This window comes from Chiloscyllium punctatum, chromosome 32, assembly GCF_047496795.1.
Source record: "Chiloscyllium punctatum isolate Juve2018m chromosome 32, sChiPun1.3, whole genome shotgun sequence".
NCBI lineage: Eukaryota > Metazoa > Chordata > Chondrichthyes > Orectolobiformes > Hemiscylliidae > Chiloscyllium > Chiloscyllium punctatum.
In genome coordinates, this window is record NC_092770.1 from 2,954,748 (window position 1) to 2,970,113 (window position 15,366).

A 15,366-nucleotide genomic window follows, 5' to 3' on the forward strand; every position below is an offset into this window, starting at 1 on the left:
AGCCTGCTCCATCATTCAACACGATCACAACTGATCATCCAACTCAGTACCCTGTTGCTGCTTTCTCCCCATGCCCTTTGATCCCTTCAGCACTGTGAAATTACAGCGTGAATTTGCTACCAATTTATGTCAATGGCAGTTTTGAAAATTGGTTACCTTATTGGAGACTTTAAACTTGAATTTTTCTTTGAAAGAAGATGGGAATAGTAGAAGTAAGTCAATTTATCTAAAATATTTGGTCATTTTGGTACAATATGAAGAATAAAATTTAAATACTGTTTAAAATCATTTTTCCTGTTTTATAATGCCAGCTAACAATTATTTTTCTTTCCAAAGACTTCTGTGTACATTGGAAGCTGTTAATGCCACACAGGATTACAATCCCATCTCTGTTAATTTAACTTTGAACAAAAGTTTGACAACACTTGCGTATGGCTTTCATATTGTGGTAAGATATGGAATTCACTTATTTTTTACAAATATTTTTTAAATAGCTCATAACAACATGAGAGTTTGATAATTGTGCTAACCTTAATCAAAAACTTACCAAACTTGCTTTTGAACAGCAGTCTGTTTTGCATGCTGTAACAGCACTTCCACAATACGTTTGCATATCATTTCCACCCTGTCATCACCCAAGGAAGTGAGATGTGTTAACATTGTCATGCATTAACCTCTGCATTGATCTGTAAAAATGTCCACACTTTGAATGAAGTCCAGTCTATTTCTCATAAAGTGGTTCTTGGTTTCTTCTGAATGTTGACATGCTAGCAAAAATGTGCATGCATCAATGAGCACAAAAATGTCCAGAAAAATTAAGATTGTTCAATTTAAATTGGAGAAAGCTCTCGAGATGAGGTATGTTTACGGAAAATATGTCAGAAATGTGTATATTTTGCTGTAAGATGTCCAATGTGAAAACTAAAGGGAACCTTCTAAAATCTCTTAATCATAGCTGTCACAAAAGTAGTGACATTTGATTGCCATTTGATATACTGAAATTTACTGAACTGGAGTATTGCTGAAAAAAGGTAGATTCGATTACTTACAGTGTGGAAACAGGCCCTTCGGCCCAACAAGTCCACACCACCCAGCCGAAGCGCAACCCACCCATACCCCTACATTTACCCCTTACCTAGCACTACAGGCAATTTAGCATGGCCAATTCACCTGACCTGCACATCTTTGGACTGTGGGAGGAAACCAGAGCACCCAGAGGAAACCCACGCAGACACAGGGAGAACGTGCAAACTCCACACAGTTAGTCGCCTGAGGTGGAATTGAACCCAGATCTCTGGCGCTGTGAGGCAACAGTGCTAACCACTGTGCCACCGTGCCGCTCACTTTTGTCACAGCCTTCATCAGGGCAGTTCAAAAGAAATACTATATGAAAGGACAGTACTGATTGGTTGGAAAGAGTTCTCTGATTGGTAGAAATATTGTCATGGAGAATGTACCAACTAATGATAACTGACAGTTACCTGCTAAGCTTTGTTTAAATTTTAAACCAGGCAGGTTCACAATCGCTCAGAGCATTGCCCTGAGAGATTAACCGAAGAATTCTTGTCTCCTACTTTGTTGAGTTGAAAAAGGTGCATAATATGCACTTTTTTAAATGCCTTCAAAGAACAGAATCCTGTATTTTAATGTATGTTAAAACACATTTCAAGACTGACTGATAATTCTAAATTGGTTGTCGGTATATTTCTTCATGTGCTCAGGATTACTTAGCAAATGTGGTTAAAAACAATAACTGCAGATGCTGGAAACCAAATTCTGGATTAGTGGTGCTGGAAGAGCACAGCAGTTCAGGCAGCATCCAACGAGCAGCGAAATCGACGTTTCGGTCAAAAGCCCTTCATCAGGAATAAAGGCAGTGAGCCTGAAGCGTGGAGAGATAAGCTAGAGGAGGGTGGGGGTGGGGAGAGAGTAGCATAGAGTACAATGGGTGAGTGGGGGAGGGGATGAAGGTGATAGGTCAAGGAGGGGAGGGTGGAGTGGATAGGTGGAAAAGGAGATAAGCAGGTCGGACAAGTCCGGACAAGTCAAGGAGACAGTGCTGAACTGGAAGTTTGAAACTAGGATGAGATGGGGGAAGGGGAAATGAGGAAGCTGTTGAAGTCCACATTGATGCCCTGGGGTTGAAGTGTTCCGAGGCGGAAGATGAGGCGTTCTTCCTCCAGGCGTCTGGTGGTGAGGGAGCAGCGCTGAAGGAGGCCCAGGACCTCCATGTCCTCGGCAGAGTGGGAGGGGGAGTTGAAATATTGGGCCACGGGGCTGTTTGGTTGATTGGTGCGGGTGTCTCGGAGATGTTCAAGTGGTCCAATCATAGAATCACACCTAATGTTGGACACTATTGTGAGTGTGACCAGCAAGACAAGGAGATTTCAGCCAGTCCAAGGAATATTTGTCACTGAGTGGATTGTCTTCCAGACATTGTTGATTTTTTTTTACGAGTGCACCCCTAGGAACAAGATAGAGACAAGCATCATGGAGTTTCTCAGGATAAACCATGATAAACCACTGCATCTCCTTTCAGAGCTTCATTGCAAATGCACATTCCCCAAGGAGTTAGACAGTAGTTCCTTCCCCACCATAGCAACCTGACGGGCAATGTACAGAGGTGCTGAGACACGAGTTATTTAGAGAGGATTTGACGATAAGAGCCTTTCTCTGTACCAGGCGAAAGTGATGACTGTAGATGCTAGAGATTAGAGTCAAGAATATGGCACTGGAAAAGCATAGCAGGTCAGGCAGCATCTGAGGACCAGGAGAGTCAATGTCATTTCTGATGAAGGGCTTATGCCCAGAACGTCAAGCTTCTCGGATGCTGCCTGACCTGCTGTGCTTTTCCAGCATCTGCCGCCCTTGTTTTTACCTGGTTGGTTTTAACCCTACTGCAAATCCTCCTGCAAGGATTCCTGCCTTGAAGAAGTTTTCCTCCCTATTTCTGATGAAGGGCTTTTGCCCAAAACGTCGATTTTCCTGCTCCTGAGATGCTGCCTGACCTACTGTGCTTTTCCAGCAGCACTCTAATCTAGACATTGGTTTCCAGCATCTGCAGTCCTTGTTTTTACCTTTTCTCTACACCAACCAGCCTATTTCTTGAAGTTTGTTTGTAAGTTCTGACAAATAGGCACTCTGCCAAATGACTTTGGCAATTGGCTCAGGAAACCAACCCAAAGGTCTACCCTTTATTTCCCGTAGTCTATTCAGGATGTTTTGTGCTGAACACTATCTGATGGACTTGTTGTCAAAGGTGTTTTTCTGTTTTGAATAAAACAGGTGGTACAGCATAGTCCAAATACTTGGAGCGTTCTATGGAAACGTGGCCAGATACCTATCCCTTGCAACTTCAGAGATAGAGAGAACCTCAGCATGTCATAATCCTTGGTGTTTGCATACGGTCTATGTGCAGCTTAATGCAGTTGCACATACAAGTAGCCATTAGAATGAGAGTGATATTGGGTACGTTTTCTCTCCTTGTGCCTGGGGTCTCATGCATTGTGTCCCTATAAGACGGCAAGAGTGAATGTCGTAATGCAGATGTGAGGAATAAGCTAGACATGCACTGTTTGCAGCAGCACAGTGAGAACACCTTACACCTGATGACCAAGTTCTTACCCACAGTGGAGAGAGAGTGTTACTCCTGCATGCCTTGTCATTGTTTCAGCATAGTAACTTGCTCCTCTCTGAATAGTGAATGATATAAAGGGTCAGTGAGCCCACTTCCCAAAGAACATGACTTCACTTTGTTATGATTTAATATGGATCCTAAGGCCCATTTGAGCTGTTCACGGATGTTTATTAGTCTGCGCATTGATACTGAACCGAGAAGACAATGGTGGTATTGTCCGTGTACAGGGGGACTTCGGCCTGAATGCTGCCTGGATCTTGGATTGCCACTTCTGTTTACACTCTAGTACTTCCTGATCTACTCAACAAAGGTTTCTGTACAACTCATGAACAAGACAGAGGAGAGAGAACAACTCAGACAGACTCCAGATTTGATCAGAAAGATTTTCGATCCCCACACATTGAGCAAAGCTATACTACTGATGTTTGTGTGGGGCACTTGGATCTAATTACGGATTCTTTCTCCAAAACCCGTTTTGGAGATCACTTCTATCTTGTAGCTGAATGAATTTCTGTCAAAGGGCTTCCCCTGGTCCTGGCTGATGAAGCAAATGTTCATCCCCCCCATCATGCACGAGGTCATTGATTTCCCTGAACAAGCCTGTCCAAGATCTGCCTACCAGGTCTGATCAGAGTGTGGATTGCTACCTGCAGAGCCGAGTTGACCTGGTTGGATCTTGGATAGATTTTGTAGTTGGTATTGAGCATTGAGAGGAGCTGCCAATTTCTCCTATTTCCTCTTTCTGCTCATAGATGGTTGATGATCTCGATCCTCATGCTGCCATCCAGAAGTTTAATCTCCGATATCTTTTGCCGGTCTTAGCCCATCCAGTCCCACAGAGTAGAATATAAGTCAGCCAGTAAGCTGTAACTTCCATAAGTTTTACTCTCACAAAGGATTAAGAACCTTAGTCAGCTCATGCAGAGTTAATGGCCTGTCCAGAATCTCCCAAATATTGCCATCTAAGACCTCAGTGAAAAAGAAAAAGAATAATAGAGAGGCCATGCTGTTTGTAGCTTCACATTATACAGACTGGCAGACAAGGTTATTCTGATTACCAAAATATCAGATTGTGATGACTCAACCTGGCGTAATATCTTGTGTTATTGAAATAAAGCACAGTTGAGAAACATGGATTCTCTTTATTTGTAGATCTCTAGTGGGATAATTTACAGCTGAACTCATATACAAAGATGGTTTGTGTCTAGAAAACTAAAGTGCTGAGAATCTATGGCCTTTGATCATCTGACCACATGCAAGTTGACTCATTTATGTGTTGAACTCTTAAAGCAAAATCACTCCAAAGCTGATAATGCAACATGTTTTTTTCCAAAGATAGATTTCATGTTCTACAAGTAAATGCATGTAAACATTGGTAAGAAGCAAAAATTATTTATACTGCAATAGGGATTGTAAAATTTACAAGTACAGAAGCTTAAGAGTCCACATATAATTTTGGTGAATTGACAACTCTTCTAGATACTGTTGTGTGTAACCTCTGGAAATATGGATTTCAACCTTGACTGCAGACATGTTGTCAATGTACAGCATGTTATCCTGGTGATCCATCATTACCCATTACTTGGGTATGCTTTCTGCTTTTATTGCGCACCATTGGCTTAATGTACATTTGCCTGAGCTAGTTTCTGTTCCTCCTCAGCATTGCTCCGTTAGTTGTCGTGACTTCATAAGACTTGAGCCAAATGCACACCCTCTGGGTAATTAAGTACCCATTGTGGATGTGGAACTCTGATCTTTTTATCTTTCTTGTAGTCAAGATAATTCTGCACCTGTGTGCTGGCCATACATCCTCTTTATCCAGTTTCTCAGTATCCATGCATCCAGTATCTCAGAGAATTTGAATAAATGTTCACTTGGCAAGATTATTCCCATTTAGGTAAAAACAATGACTGCAGATGCTGGAACCCAGAGTCTAGCTTAGAGTGGTGCTGGAAATGCACAGCAGTTCAGGCAGCATCTGAGGAGCAGTAAAATCGACATTTCGGGCAAAAGCCCTTCATCAGGATTTTTCTCATTTGCCTTGGGAACACGATCTCTACTGGCAGTTGTAACCCCACATCCAGAGGTGTAGCTCAGTGGTGTAACTTGGTGACATGAAAATTGTGGTTTTACATCCTACACTACAGGATGAGTGATTAAACAGAACAAACCATTTGCTCGAGAGGCCATTTGATCTGGGATAACGTGGAGATGACATTATATAGTTCATACTCCATTTAGCACACATGTAACCAAGAGGTCAGACCTTATACCGCAGCCCATTGTCAGTAAGGATGTTTTCAGGTGTACTGAATAGACTGAATAAGTTATGTCTGCCATGTTCTTTACCTGCCTGACAACTAGAAATTTGAAGAAACAATTGGTGCCAAAAATGAAGTAATCTCCATTAGATGAATGCTGATTTTGGACCAAGGGACTGAGGGACTCTTGTGCACAGGAAAATAGGAACAGGAGTAGGCCATTCAGCCCAATGCAGTTATGGCTGATAGAGCACTTCAATGCCTTTTAGTCATTCCAGCAACCCTGTATGTAACTGCTAATCAGAAATCTATCAATCTCCAACAGACTCAAACACTGACTTTCCACGGTCCTATGTGACAGTGAATTCCAAAGATTCACAATCTTCTAAGTGAAAAAAATCTCCTCATTATCTTCCTTATTTTAAATATTCTTCCTGGTTCCAGATTCCCCAATCAGGGGAAGCATCTTACCTGCATTTATTCTGTCTGTCCCATTTAGTATTTTGTAAGTTTCAATGGATCACTTCTCATTCTTCGAAACTCTAGAGAATACTGGCCCATTTTGCCCACTCTCTCTTCATACAATAGTCCTGCCATCCTGGCTACATGCTTGGTGAAATATCATTGCACTCCCTCTATGGTAATAATAGCTTTCCTGAGATAAGGTGATCAAAACTGCATATAAGACTTCAATTAACCAGTACTCATATATTCTTACAATAAAGGCTAACATTCCATTAGGCTTCCTAATAGCTTACTGCACCTGTATGTTAGGCTTCAGTGACTAAGCATCAAAGACATCTATCTCCTTTTGTGCATCAACAATTTCTAGTCACTTACCATTCAAGAAAAACACAACACATCTGTTCCTCTGTTCAAATTGGATAACCTAACATTTTTTCTATATTATTTTACATCTTCCATGTTCTTGTCCATTCATTAAGCCTGTCTAAATAATCCTGAATGTGAAAAGATTTAGTCAAACAATACAAAGTCTCCAATTTACCCCAATTGAATAACCCAGGCTAAAACACTCACAGGTTTCTGGACTTAACAAGAAAATATTACCAAGAAATTGTCTTTAACCAATGGATATTAGGAAATCTGAGTTGCTAAAGTATAATTCTATAACTTCTACTCTATCTTTTATTAAAATGCCTCCTTCATAAATAGACAGACACAAAAAACTAGACAAGAAAAGGTGGAAAAGAAAAGAAGAAATGTGAAAACACAATTCAATAGCTCCAGTGTAGACAGGATTTGATTAATTACTTTCTTTTTCTTCCTTTCAATTCCTAGCTGTTGACATAAGGTTTTAGATTATATTACATTACATTCACTACAGTGTGGAAACAGGCCCTTCGGCCCAACCAGTCCACACCAACCCTCCGAAGAGTAACCCACCCAGACCCATTTCCTTCTGACTAATGCACCTAACACTATGGGCAATTTAGCATGGCCTATTCACCTAACCTGCACATCTTTGGATTGTGGGAGGAAACCAGAGCAAACCTATGCCATACATAGGGAAAATGTGCAAACTCCACACAGACAGTCGCCAGAGGCTGGAATCAAACCTGGGACCCTGGTGATGTGAGGCAGCAATGCTAACCACTGAGCCACGGTGCCAATGTTGTTTGTACATTGCTGTACCTTTCCCTGTATTTGAAGGTATTTTACTTCTCCTTGACTAGGGGATTTGCAGAGAAGTGGAAGACAGATAATCATTAATGGAGATTTTCTAATACCTCCATATGAGAAAGAGAGAGAAAGATAGGCAGAGAGAGATTTTTCATGCTTTTGTTTTGCAGGTTAGATGATTCTCTACTGCACTCACTTACACAAGCCATGGTCACCTATTCAGAAGCCAGTCAGATTGTCATTGTCAAGCAGTTTCCCTACACCTCTAAACTCATTGCCCCCATGGTATCTGTTTCTGCTCTCACATTTCCCAGAAAAAAACACAACACTGTTTACAACACACATTGTGCTCCAATACACATGATTTTCTAAAACTACACCAATCGCTTTGTACAGTCTTCTTGATTTAAAGCAGTGCATTCCCTTTGTTTTAGTCTGCAGTCCAAAATGTAAAGTAAATAAAGAGATGTTTTAGAATGTTTGTAGAGCAGAATGACCATCTTCAAGAGAGAAGGTGAAGAAAATTGGTAGGCAAAGATAGATGGAGTCAAAATTCTCAAAGAATATCAAAGAAGTTAGTACCAAGAACTGTTTAGTTGGAATTTTCCCAACAATAAATGATGCTTAGTTTGATTTCTTTTCTTTCTTTTGGACTTGGGGGACAGAATCCAGCTATTCGTCACATCTCCCCAACACATGGCCCCAAATCAGGAGGATCCACACTTACTCTTACAGGGAAATACTTGAACTGTGGAAGTAGAAGAGAAGTTTTAATTGGAGAGAAACCGTGTGAACTTAAAAGGTATGTTTTCTATTTTCTTTAAACATATATTTTTGAAAGGAGAATCTAAAATGTTATGAGTGCAAGATTCTATTTTAAAATCTCCCATTTGTTTAAAAGCTTGCATTGATTTGAATGAAGGTTCAGGTGTTGCATAAGCAAAATATTGTGGATGCTGGAAATCTGAATTAAAAATAGAAAATGCTAGAAACAGAGAAAAGTATGTTCATTTTTCTCTCTGCAAACATTGGCAGAGGTCTGAGTGTTTTGCAGCATTTCTGTTTTTTATAGCAGTTGTTACTTGTCGCATTCATAGAATTTTTGTACGATGACGTGATAATACAGTTATTCTGTTGAATTGTAAATGGCCAAATAGGGATATAAACTTGGGCGTAAAGGTGCTGTTGGAAGACACAGCATTTTGTTCACAGCTTTTTCTAACACCCAGCGAAGATTGTAGTCTGATAGTCCAACTGCCCCATCTACTGTTCCACCAGAAAACTGTCACAATTTACTAAATAATAGCAAGGTGACTATAGTTAAGAATCAAATTAGATCTGTTTCCTCAGAGTTTATTATCTTATTATTAGAAATGTATAACCTTCTTGAGAAAGGTTATTGTATGTCTTATTAAAGAAAATCTTGTATTTTGCCTTTTCCTTCTTCTTTAAGCTATCAGTATTTTCTTTTGGGGTGTTAGATATCACCATTTGTTAATCAGAAGACTCACAAAATCAATAGAACTGGTGGAATTCAGAAGTAATCATGTATCATTGTAATTTTAGAACATAGAACAGAAAAATACAGCACAGAACAGGCCCTTCAGCCTACGATGTTGTGTTGAGGATTAATCCTAATGTAAAATAAAATAACCTGACCTATGCACCCCTCAATTCACTGCTGTCCATGTGCATGTCCAGCAGGCGCTTAAATGTCCTTATGATCTGCTTTCACCACCACCGCTGGCAACACATTCCATGCATTCACAACTCTCTGCATAAAGAACCTACCGCTGATGTCTCCTCTATACTTTCCTTCTAATATCTTAAAACAATGACCCCTCATGCCAGTCAATCCTGCCCTGGGGAAACATCTTTGGCTATTGACTCTATCCATGCCTCTCATTACCTTGTATACCTCAATCAGGTCATCTCTCTTCCTCCTTCTCTCCAGAGAGAAAAGTCCAAGCTTAGTCAACTCTCTTCATAAGACAAACCCTCCAGCCCAAGCAGCATCCCAGTAAACCTACTTTGCACCGTCTCCAAAGCCTCTGTATCTTTCCTATTGTAGAGCAATCAGAACTGGACACAATATTCCAAGTGTGGTCTCACCAGGGACTTGTAGAACTGCATCAAAATCTCGCAGCTCTAAAACTCGATCCCTCTGCTAATGAAAGCCAAAACACCATGTGCTTTTTTAACAACCCTATCCACTTGGGTGGCAACTTTGAGAGATCTATGTACTTGAACACCAAGATCCTTCTGTTCCTCCACACTGCCAAGAATCCTGTCTTTAATCCTATATGCAGCATTCAAGTTCGACCTTCCAAAATGCATCACTTCGCATTTATCCAGGTTGAACTCCATCTGCCATTTCTCAGCCCAGCTCTGCATCCTGTCTATGTCGCACTGCAGCCTGCAATAGCCCTCGATACTATCAACGGCACCTCTAACCTTTGTGTCATCTGCAAATTTACTAACCCACCCCTCAATCTCCTCATCAAGTCATTTATAAAAACTACAAAGTGTAGAGGCCCAAGAATAGAGCCCTGTGGGACACCACTCAACACTGACCTCCAGGCAAAATATTTTCCATCTACAACCACTCTCTTCCTTCTGTCAACCAGCCAATTCTGAATCCAGATAGCCAAATCTCCCTGTATCCCATACTTCCTGGCTTTATGAATGAGCCTACCATGGAGAACCTTGTCAAATGCCTTGCTGAAGTCCATATACACCACATCTAGTGCTCGACCTTCATTGACCTGTCTTGTCACCTCCTCGAAGAATTCAATAAGATTAGTTGGACATAACCTGCCTTTCACAAAGCCATGCTGACTGCCTTTAATTATACTATGCTTTTCCAAATAGTCATAAATCCTATCCCTCAGAATGCTCTCCGAAACCTTGTTGACCACAGACATAAGACTGGTCTGTAATTACCAGGGATTTCCCTATTACCCTTCTTGAAAAGAGTAACAACATTCGCCTCCTTCCAATCCTCTGGTACGACTCCCCGTGGAGAGTGAGGAAGCAACGATCTTCACCAGCAGCTTAGCAACTTCCTTTCTCCCTTCCCAGAGCAGCCTACGATAAATCTGGTCTGGCCCTGGGGACTTATCAATTCTAATGTTTGCCAAAGTTTCCAGCACATCATCTTCATCAATCTTGATCTGTTCAAACCCATATCCCAGCTCCTCAAAGTAGTCATTCACAACAAGGTCCCTTTCCTTAGTGAAAACTAAGGCAAAAAAACTCATTTAGAGCTTCCCCTATCTGCTCAGACTTCACACACAAGTTCCCTACGCTATCCCTGATCGGCCCTACATTCTCCCTGATCATTCTCTTATTCCTCACGTATGAGTAAAATGCCTTTGGGTTTTCTTGAATCCTTCCTGCCAGGCCTTTCTCATGACCCCTTCTGGCTCTCCTCAGTCCATTTCTGAGCTCCTTTCTGGCAAGCCTGTAATCCTCTAAAGCTCTGCTAGATCCTTGTTTCCTCCACTTTACATAAGCTGCCCTCTTCCTTTTGACGAGAAGATCCTCTGTTCTCGTCATCCAAGGCTCCTTAATCTTACCCCTTCTTACCTGTCTCAGAGGAACAAATTCAGTCTTCACTCACAACAACTGCTCCTTAAACAGTCTTCACATGTCTGTGGTGCCCTTTCTGTGGAACAATTGCTCCCAATCTGTATTTCTCAACTCCTGTCTGATAGCATCATAATTTCCTTTTCCCCAATTAAATATCTTTCCTGGGTAACTTTCCTTTCCCTCTCCAAAGCTGTGGTAAATGTGAGGCAGTTGTGGTACATGTCACCAAAGTGTTCTCCCACCGCGAGGTCTGACACCTGTCCTGACTCATTGCCGAGCACCAAATCCAAAATGGCCTCTCCCCTCATCGACCAGTCTATATACTGAGTAAGGAAACCCTCCTGAACACGCCTGACAAAAACAGCTCCATCCAAACCATCTGCACTAAGGAAGTTCCAGTCGATATTGGGAAAATTGAAGACACCCATAATAACAATCCTGCTACATCTGCATTTTTCCAAAATCTGCCAGTTTATCAGTTCCTCAATCTCTCTACCGCTATTAGGGGGTCTTAGAACACCCCAGTGAGGTGGCTGCTCCCTTGCTGTTCCTAACTTTCACCCATACTGACTCAGTAGACAAACCTTCCTCAAAAACCTTTGTTTCTGTAGCTGTGATGCACTTTATGATTAGGAATGCTCATATTCCACCCTCCCCTGTTCTTTTTTAAATGTTCTAAACCCTGGAACATCTAGTAACCATTCCTGCCCCTGTGAAACCCACATCTCTGTTATGGCTACAACATCGTAGCCCCAAGTACTGATCCATGCTCTGAGTTCATCATTTAACACACTTTAACTGATCCCTTTGTTTCATCATGTGAGAAACCTTCCCGATAGATTCACTACATCCTGTCACTGTCCCATCTATAACTGCCCCCCTCTCAGATATGTAGCTCTGATTCCCACCCCCCCTGCCAAACTAGTTTAAACCCTCCCGAATCACACAAGCAAATCTCCCACCCAGGACGTTTGTGCCCCTCCAGTTCAGATGGAACCTGTTCTTCATGGACAGATCTCACCTTCCTCAGAAAGCATCCCAATGGTCTGAAGCCCTCCCTCCTGCACCAGCCTCGCAGGCACATGTTAAACTGCATTCACTGACTGTTCCTCACTTCACTATCTCATGGCACCGGTAGCAAGCCCAAGATCACTGCACTACTCGTCCTGCTCTTCAACCTCCAACCTAGCTGTCTGTAGTCACTTTTCAGATCCTCAATCCCTTTCCTGGCTATATCATTGGTACCAATATGTACCCCGATTTCTGGCTGCTCACCCTCCCCCTTCAGAATCCTGTAAACCCGATCAGCGACATCCCAGACCCTGGCACCTGTGGAGCAACATACCTTCTGGGAGTCCCAATCCTGACCACAGAATCTCCTGTCAGTCCATCTAACTATTGAGTCCCCTAGTACTAGTGCTTTTCTATTCTCCCCCCTTCCCTTCTGAGCCACAGTGCCAGGCTCAGTGTCAGAGACCTGATAACTATTGCTTTCCCCTGGTAGGCAATCTCCACCAGTGGTATCTAAAACTGTATATTTATTGCTATGGGGAACAGCCACAGGGAATCCCTGCCCTATCTGTTGGTTCCCTTTCCTCCCCCTGACTATAACCCCCTGTCCTTATCCTGTGTCTGAGGAGTGACCACTTCCCTGTACATCTCTAAACATGCAACTGCCCTATCCACCATACACCACTAATCTGAAAGCCCACACAGGACTAAACAAAGGAAGAGAAGGAAAGGAAAATAAAATGAGAAAACCTGAAAACTTTACCGAGTTTACAGACTCTTAGTAAGGTTAGAGGAGGTGGGTGGGAGGTATAGGGTCTCAGGTTTAGATCTCACCCACTTAAAAATTTCCCTGCAGCCCTGGTTTCTCTCCGCCCTCTCTCCTCACCGCTTCTCTGACAATACCTAATTAATTTCCATATTCAAAGCATTATAATTAACGCTTATTCAGTTTATTACCATTTCAGAAGCAATATTCTGGTCCTTTGCTGATGTCTAGCACACAGTGAAAGTTTTATTGTTAAATTCAGTCAGTGGAGATTAGATGGGTGTTAGTATGTATCATTACCCAATATTTAGTGATATTGACTTTTCAGAGGTTAGAAAGACAACTTTACCTCAGCAATGCTGTCTGGGTTATTGTTAAACTCAATTGGTTAGGACTTTATCAAATGGAAAGAGATATTTGCCATTATTTCAATTAAACAGTCTGTGCTAGTCACATCCAGATTTCCTTTCTTCCCTTACTCATAAATGTTGACAGTTGTTTCTTTTAAGTCTCACAAGCAGTTACTTCCTTTTGCTCCTCAAGCCATATTTATCTACCATGATCAATTCTACAGGAACTGATTCTTTCACAAATATTGCTGGCAATACCTCACACCAGTGTCAGTTATCTGAGCAGGATCCTCGTCACTGAGCTAACTGACTGTGGAGGCCGACAAAGCTGAGCCCAATTTCATTGTCACTCCATATCCAATTTTGTCTGATGTTTACAAGTGTACATTATTCAGCAGAAGGCAGTGACTCTTCATCAAGAGCAAAACATTATTTCATTTTTATTTTCCTTCCCAGTTCCAGATTGATGGGGTCAATGCATCATCTTAACCTATTCCATGGCAAACACCAAATAATTTTGCACTGGCTGGGAAATAAGCCTGGAATTGTGTGGTATTTGATCTTTATAGTTTAGTGATACTCTGACTTCTTAATGCTGATTTTTCTTTTTTTCTGTATATTATTTCCAGCATTTCTGAAACTAGGATTGAGTGTACTACTCCTGCCCACACAACTGCACTGACCCACTCTGTGGTTTTAAAAATAGACTCTGCTATCCGTGAGGTCAAAAATGCTTTCATGTACGTGGAAAATCCATCTATCCATAATATTTATCCAGTTTGGTCATTTAGCAGGTAAGATACAGTCTGTAACTGAATTTTAATCTTTTTAAGATTATTCACTGGGAGCTGATAATATTCTCTTCATTTCAGTGGAGGCAGCACAGTTACAGTAAAAGGAGCGAACTTGAACTTTGTACAATCCCCACTGATGGTAATCACTGTACAGCAAATACCAAAGACTTTTCATGTGGTAGGTTTAACATATATTTCTGACATGATCTGACCAACTATTATTGTTACACAGGAGATCAGCACAGGTGTTAACTATTCACATTCTAAATTGTTCTGACATTTTGTTCGATCATGGCAATATGCAGATAACCTTCATCTACCTGCATGGTTCTAACTTTCTTAATGCCATTTCCAATAAAAGTCTGCCACTCTTAAGTCTCGAAGAGATCAATTGATCCATTAACTGCAGACTTTTAGGGGAGCGATGTATTTACTAGCCTTTACTGCTAGGGGGTTGACAGTTTAAGAACAGAGAAGTTTTGTTACAACTATATAGGTTATTGGTAAGGTTGCACCTGGAGTACTGTGTACAATTGTGGTCCCCATATTTAAAAAAGGATGCATTATTATTGGAGGCAGTTCAAAAAAATCTTAACCCTAAAATGAAATGGTTGATTTATGAAGAACGGTTAAACAGGTTAAGCCTGTATTCATTCGAATTTAGAAGAATGAAGTATTAGATTAGATTCCCTCCAGTGTGGAAACAGGGCCTTTGACCCAACAAGTCCACACCAACCCTCCGGGATGATCTTATTGAATCGTGAAAGATTCTGAGAGGTTTGACACATAGATGTTGAGAAAATATTTCCACTAGTGGGAGAATCTTAAACTAGGACACATAGTTACAGAGTAAAGATACACTCATTTGAGACTGAGATTGAGATACAAAGGAATTTCTTAACCTGGGGAGGGTGAATGTCTGGAATTCAATACTCGAGAGAGTTGTGACGGCTAGATCACTGAAAGTATTTATAGAAGAGGTGAATTTTTGAAATATCAGGGAGTTGAGCATTATGGTGAGCTGCATGAAGGAGGAGTTAAGATCTGGGGCAGATCAGTCATTGTCTTGAGCAGTTGAATGACCTACCCCTTCTCCGATTTCTTGTTTTCTGTGTAGAACACCAACCTGACCTGAAATGTTATCTCTGCTCTTTCTCCATTGATGCTGTCTGACCTGCTGAGTATTTCCAGCTTTTTTCACTTTATGTTTCAGATGTCAGATATCTGCTGTATTTTGCCTTTGAAGTAGTGATCCTGGATTTGATTTTGATTGTAGCTACAATGTAACCCATGTTAATCTTGAGAATCTCATTGA

At 41.3% G+C, this 15,366-nt stretch overlaps 1 protein-coding gene across 1 annotated transcript in view; it reads left to right on the forward strand.

Moving 5' to 3' along the window:
- met (MET proto-oncogene, receptor tyrosine kinase) overlaps nt 1-15,366 on the forward strand; it is a 126,876-nt gene that overhangs the window by 80,303 nt on the left and 31,207 nt on the right. The window contains exons 7-10 of the mRNA XM_072551497.1: nt 337-448; nt 8,205-8,341; nt 13,887-14,051; nt 14,130-14,229. Coding sequence (XP_072407598.1) covers nt 337-448; nt 8,205-8,341; nt 13,887-14,051; nt 14,130-14,229 — 514 coding nt within the window. The remainder of the gene's footprint in view (nt 1-336; nt 449-8,204; nt 8,342-13,886; nt 14,052-14,129; nt 14,230-15,366) is intronic.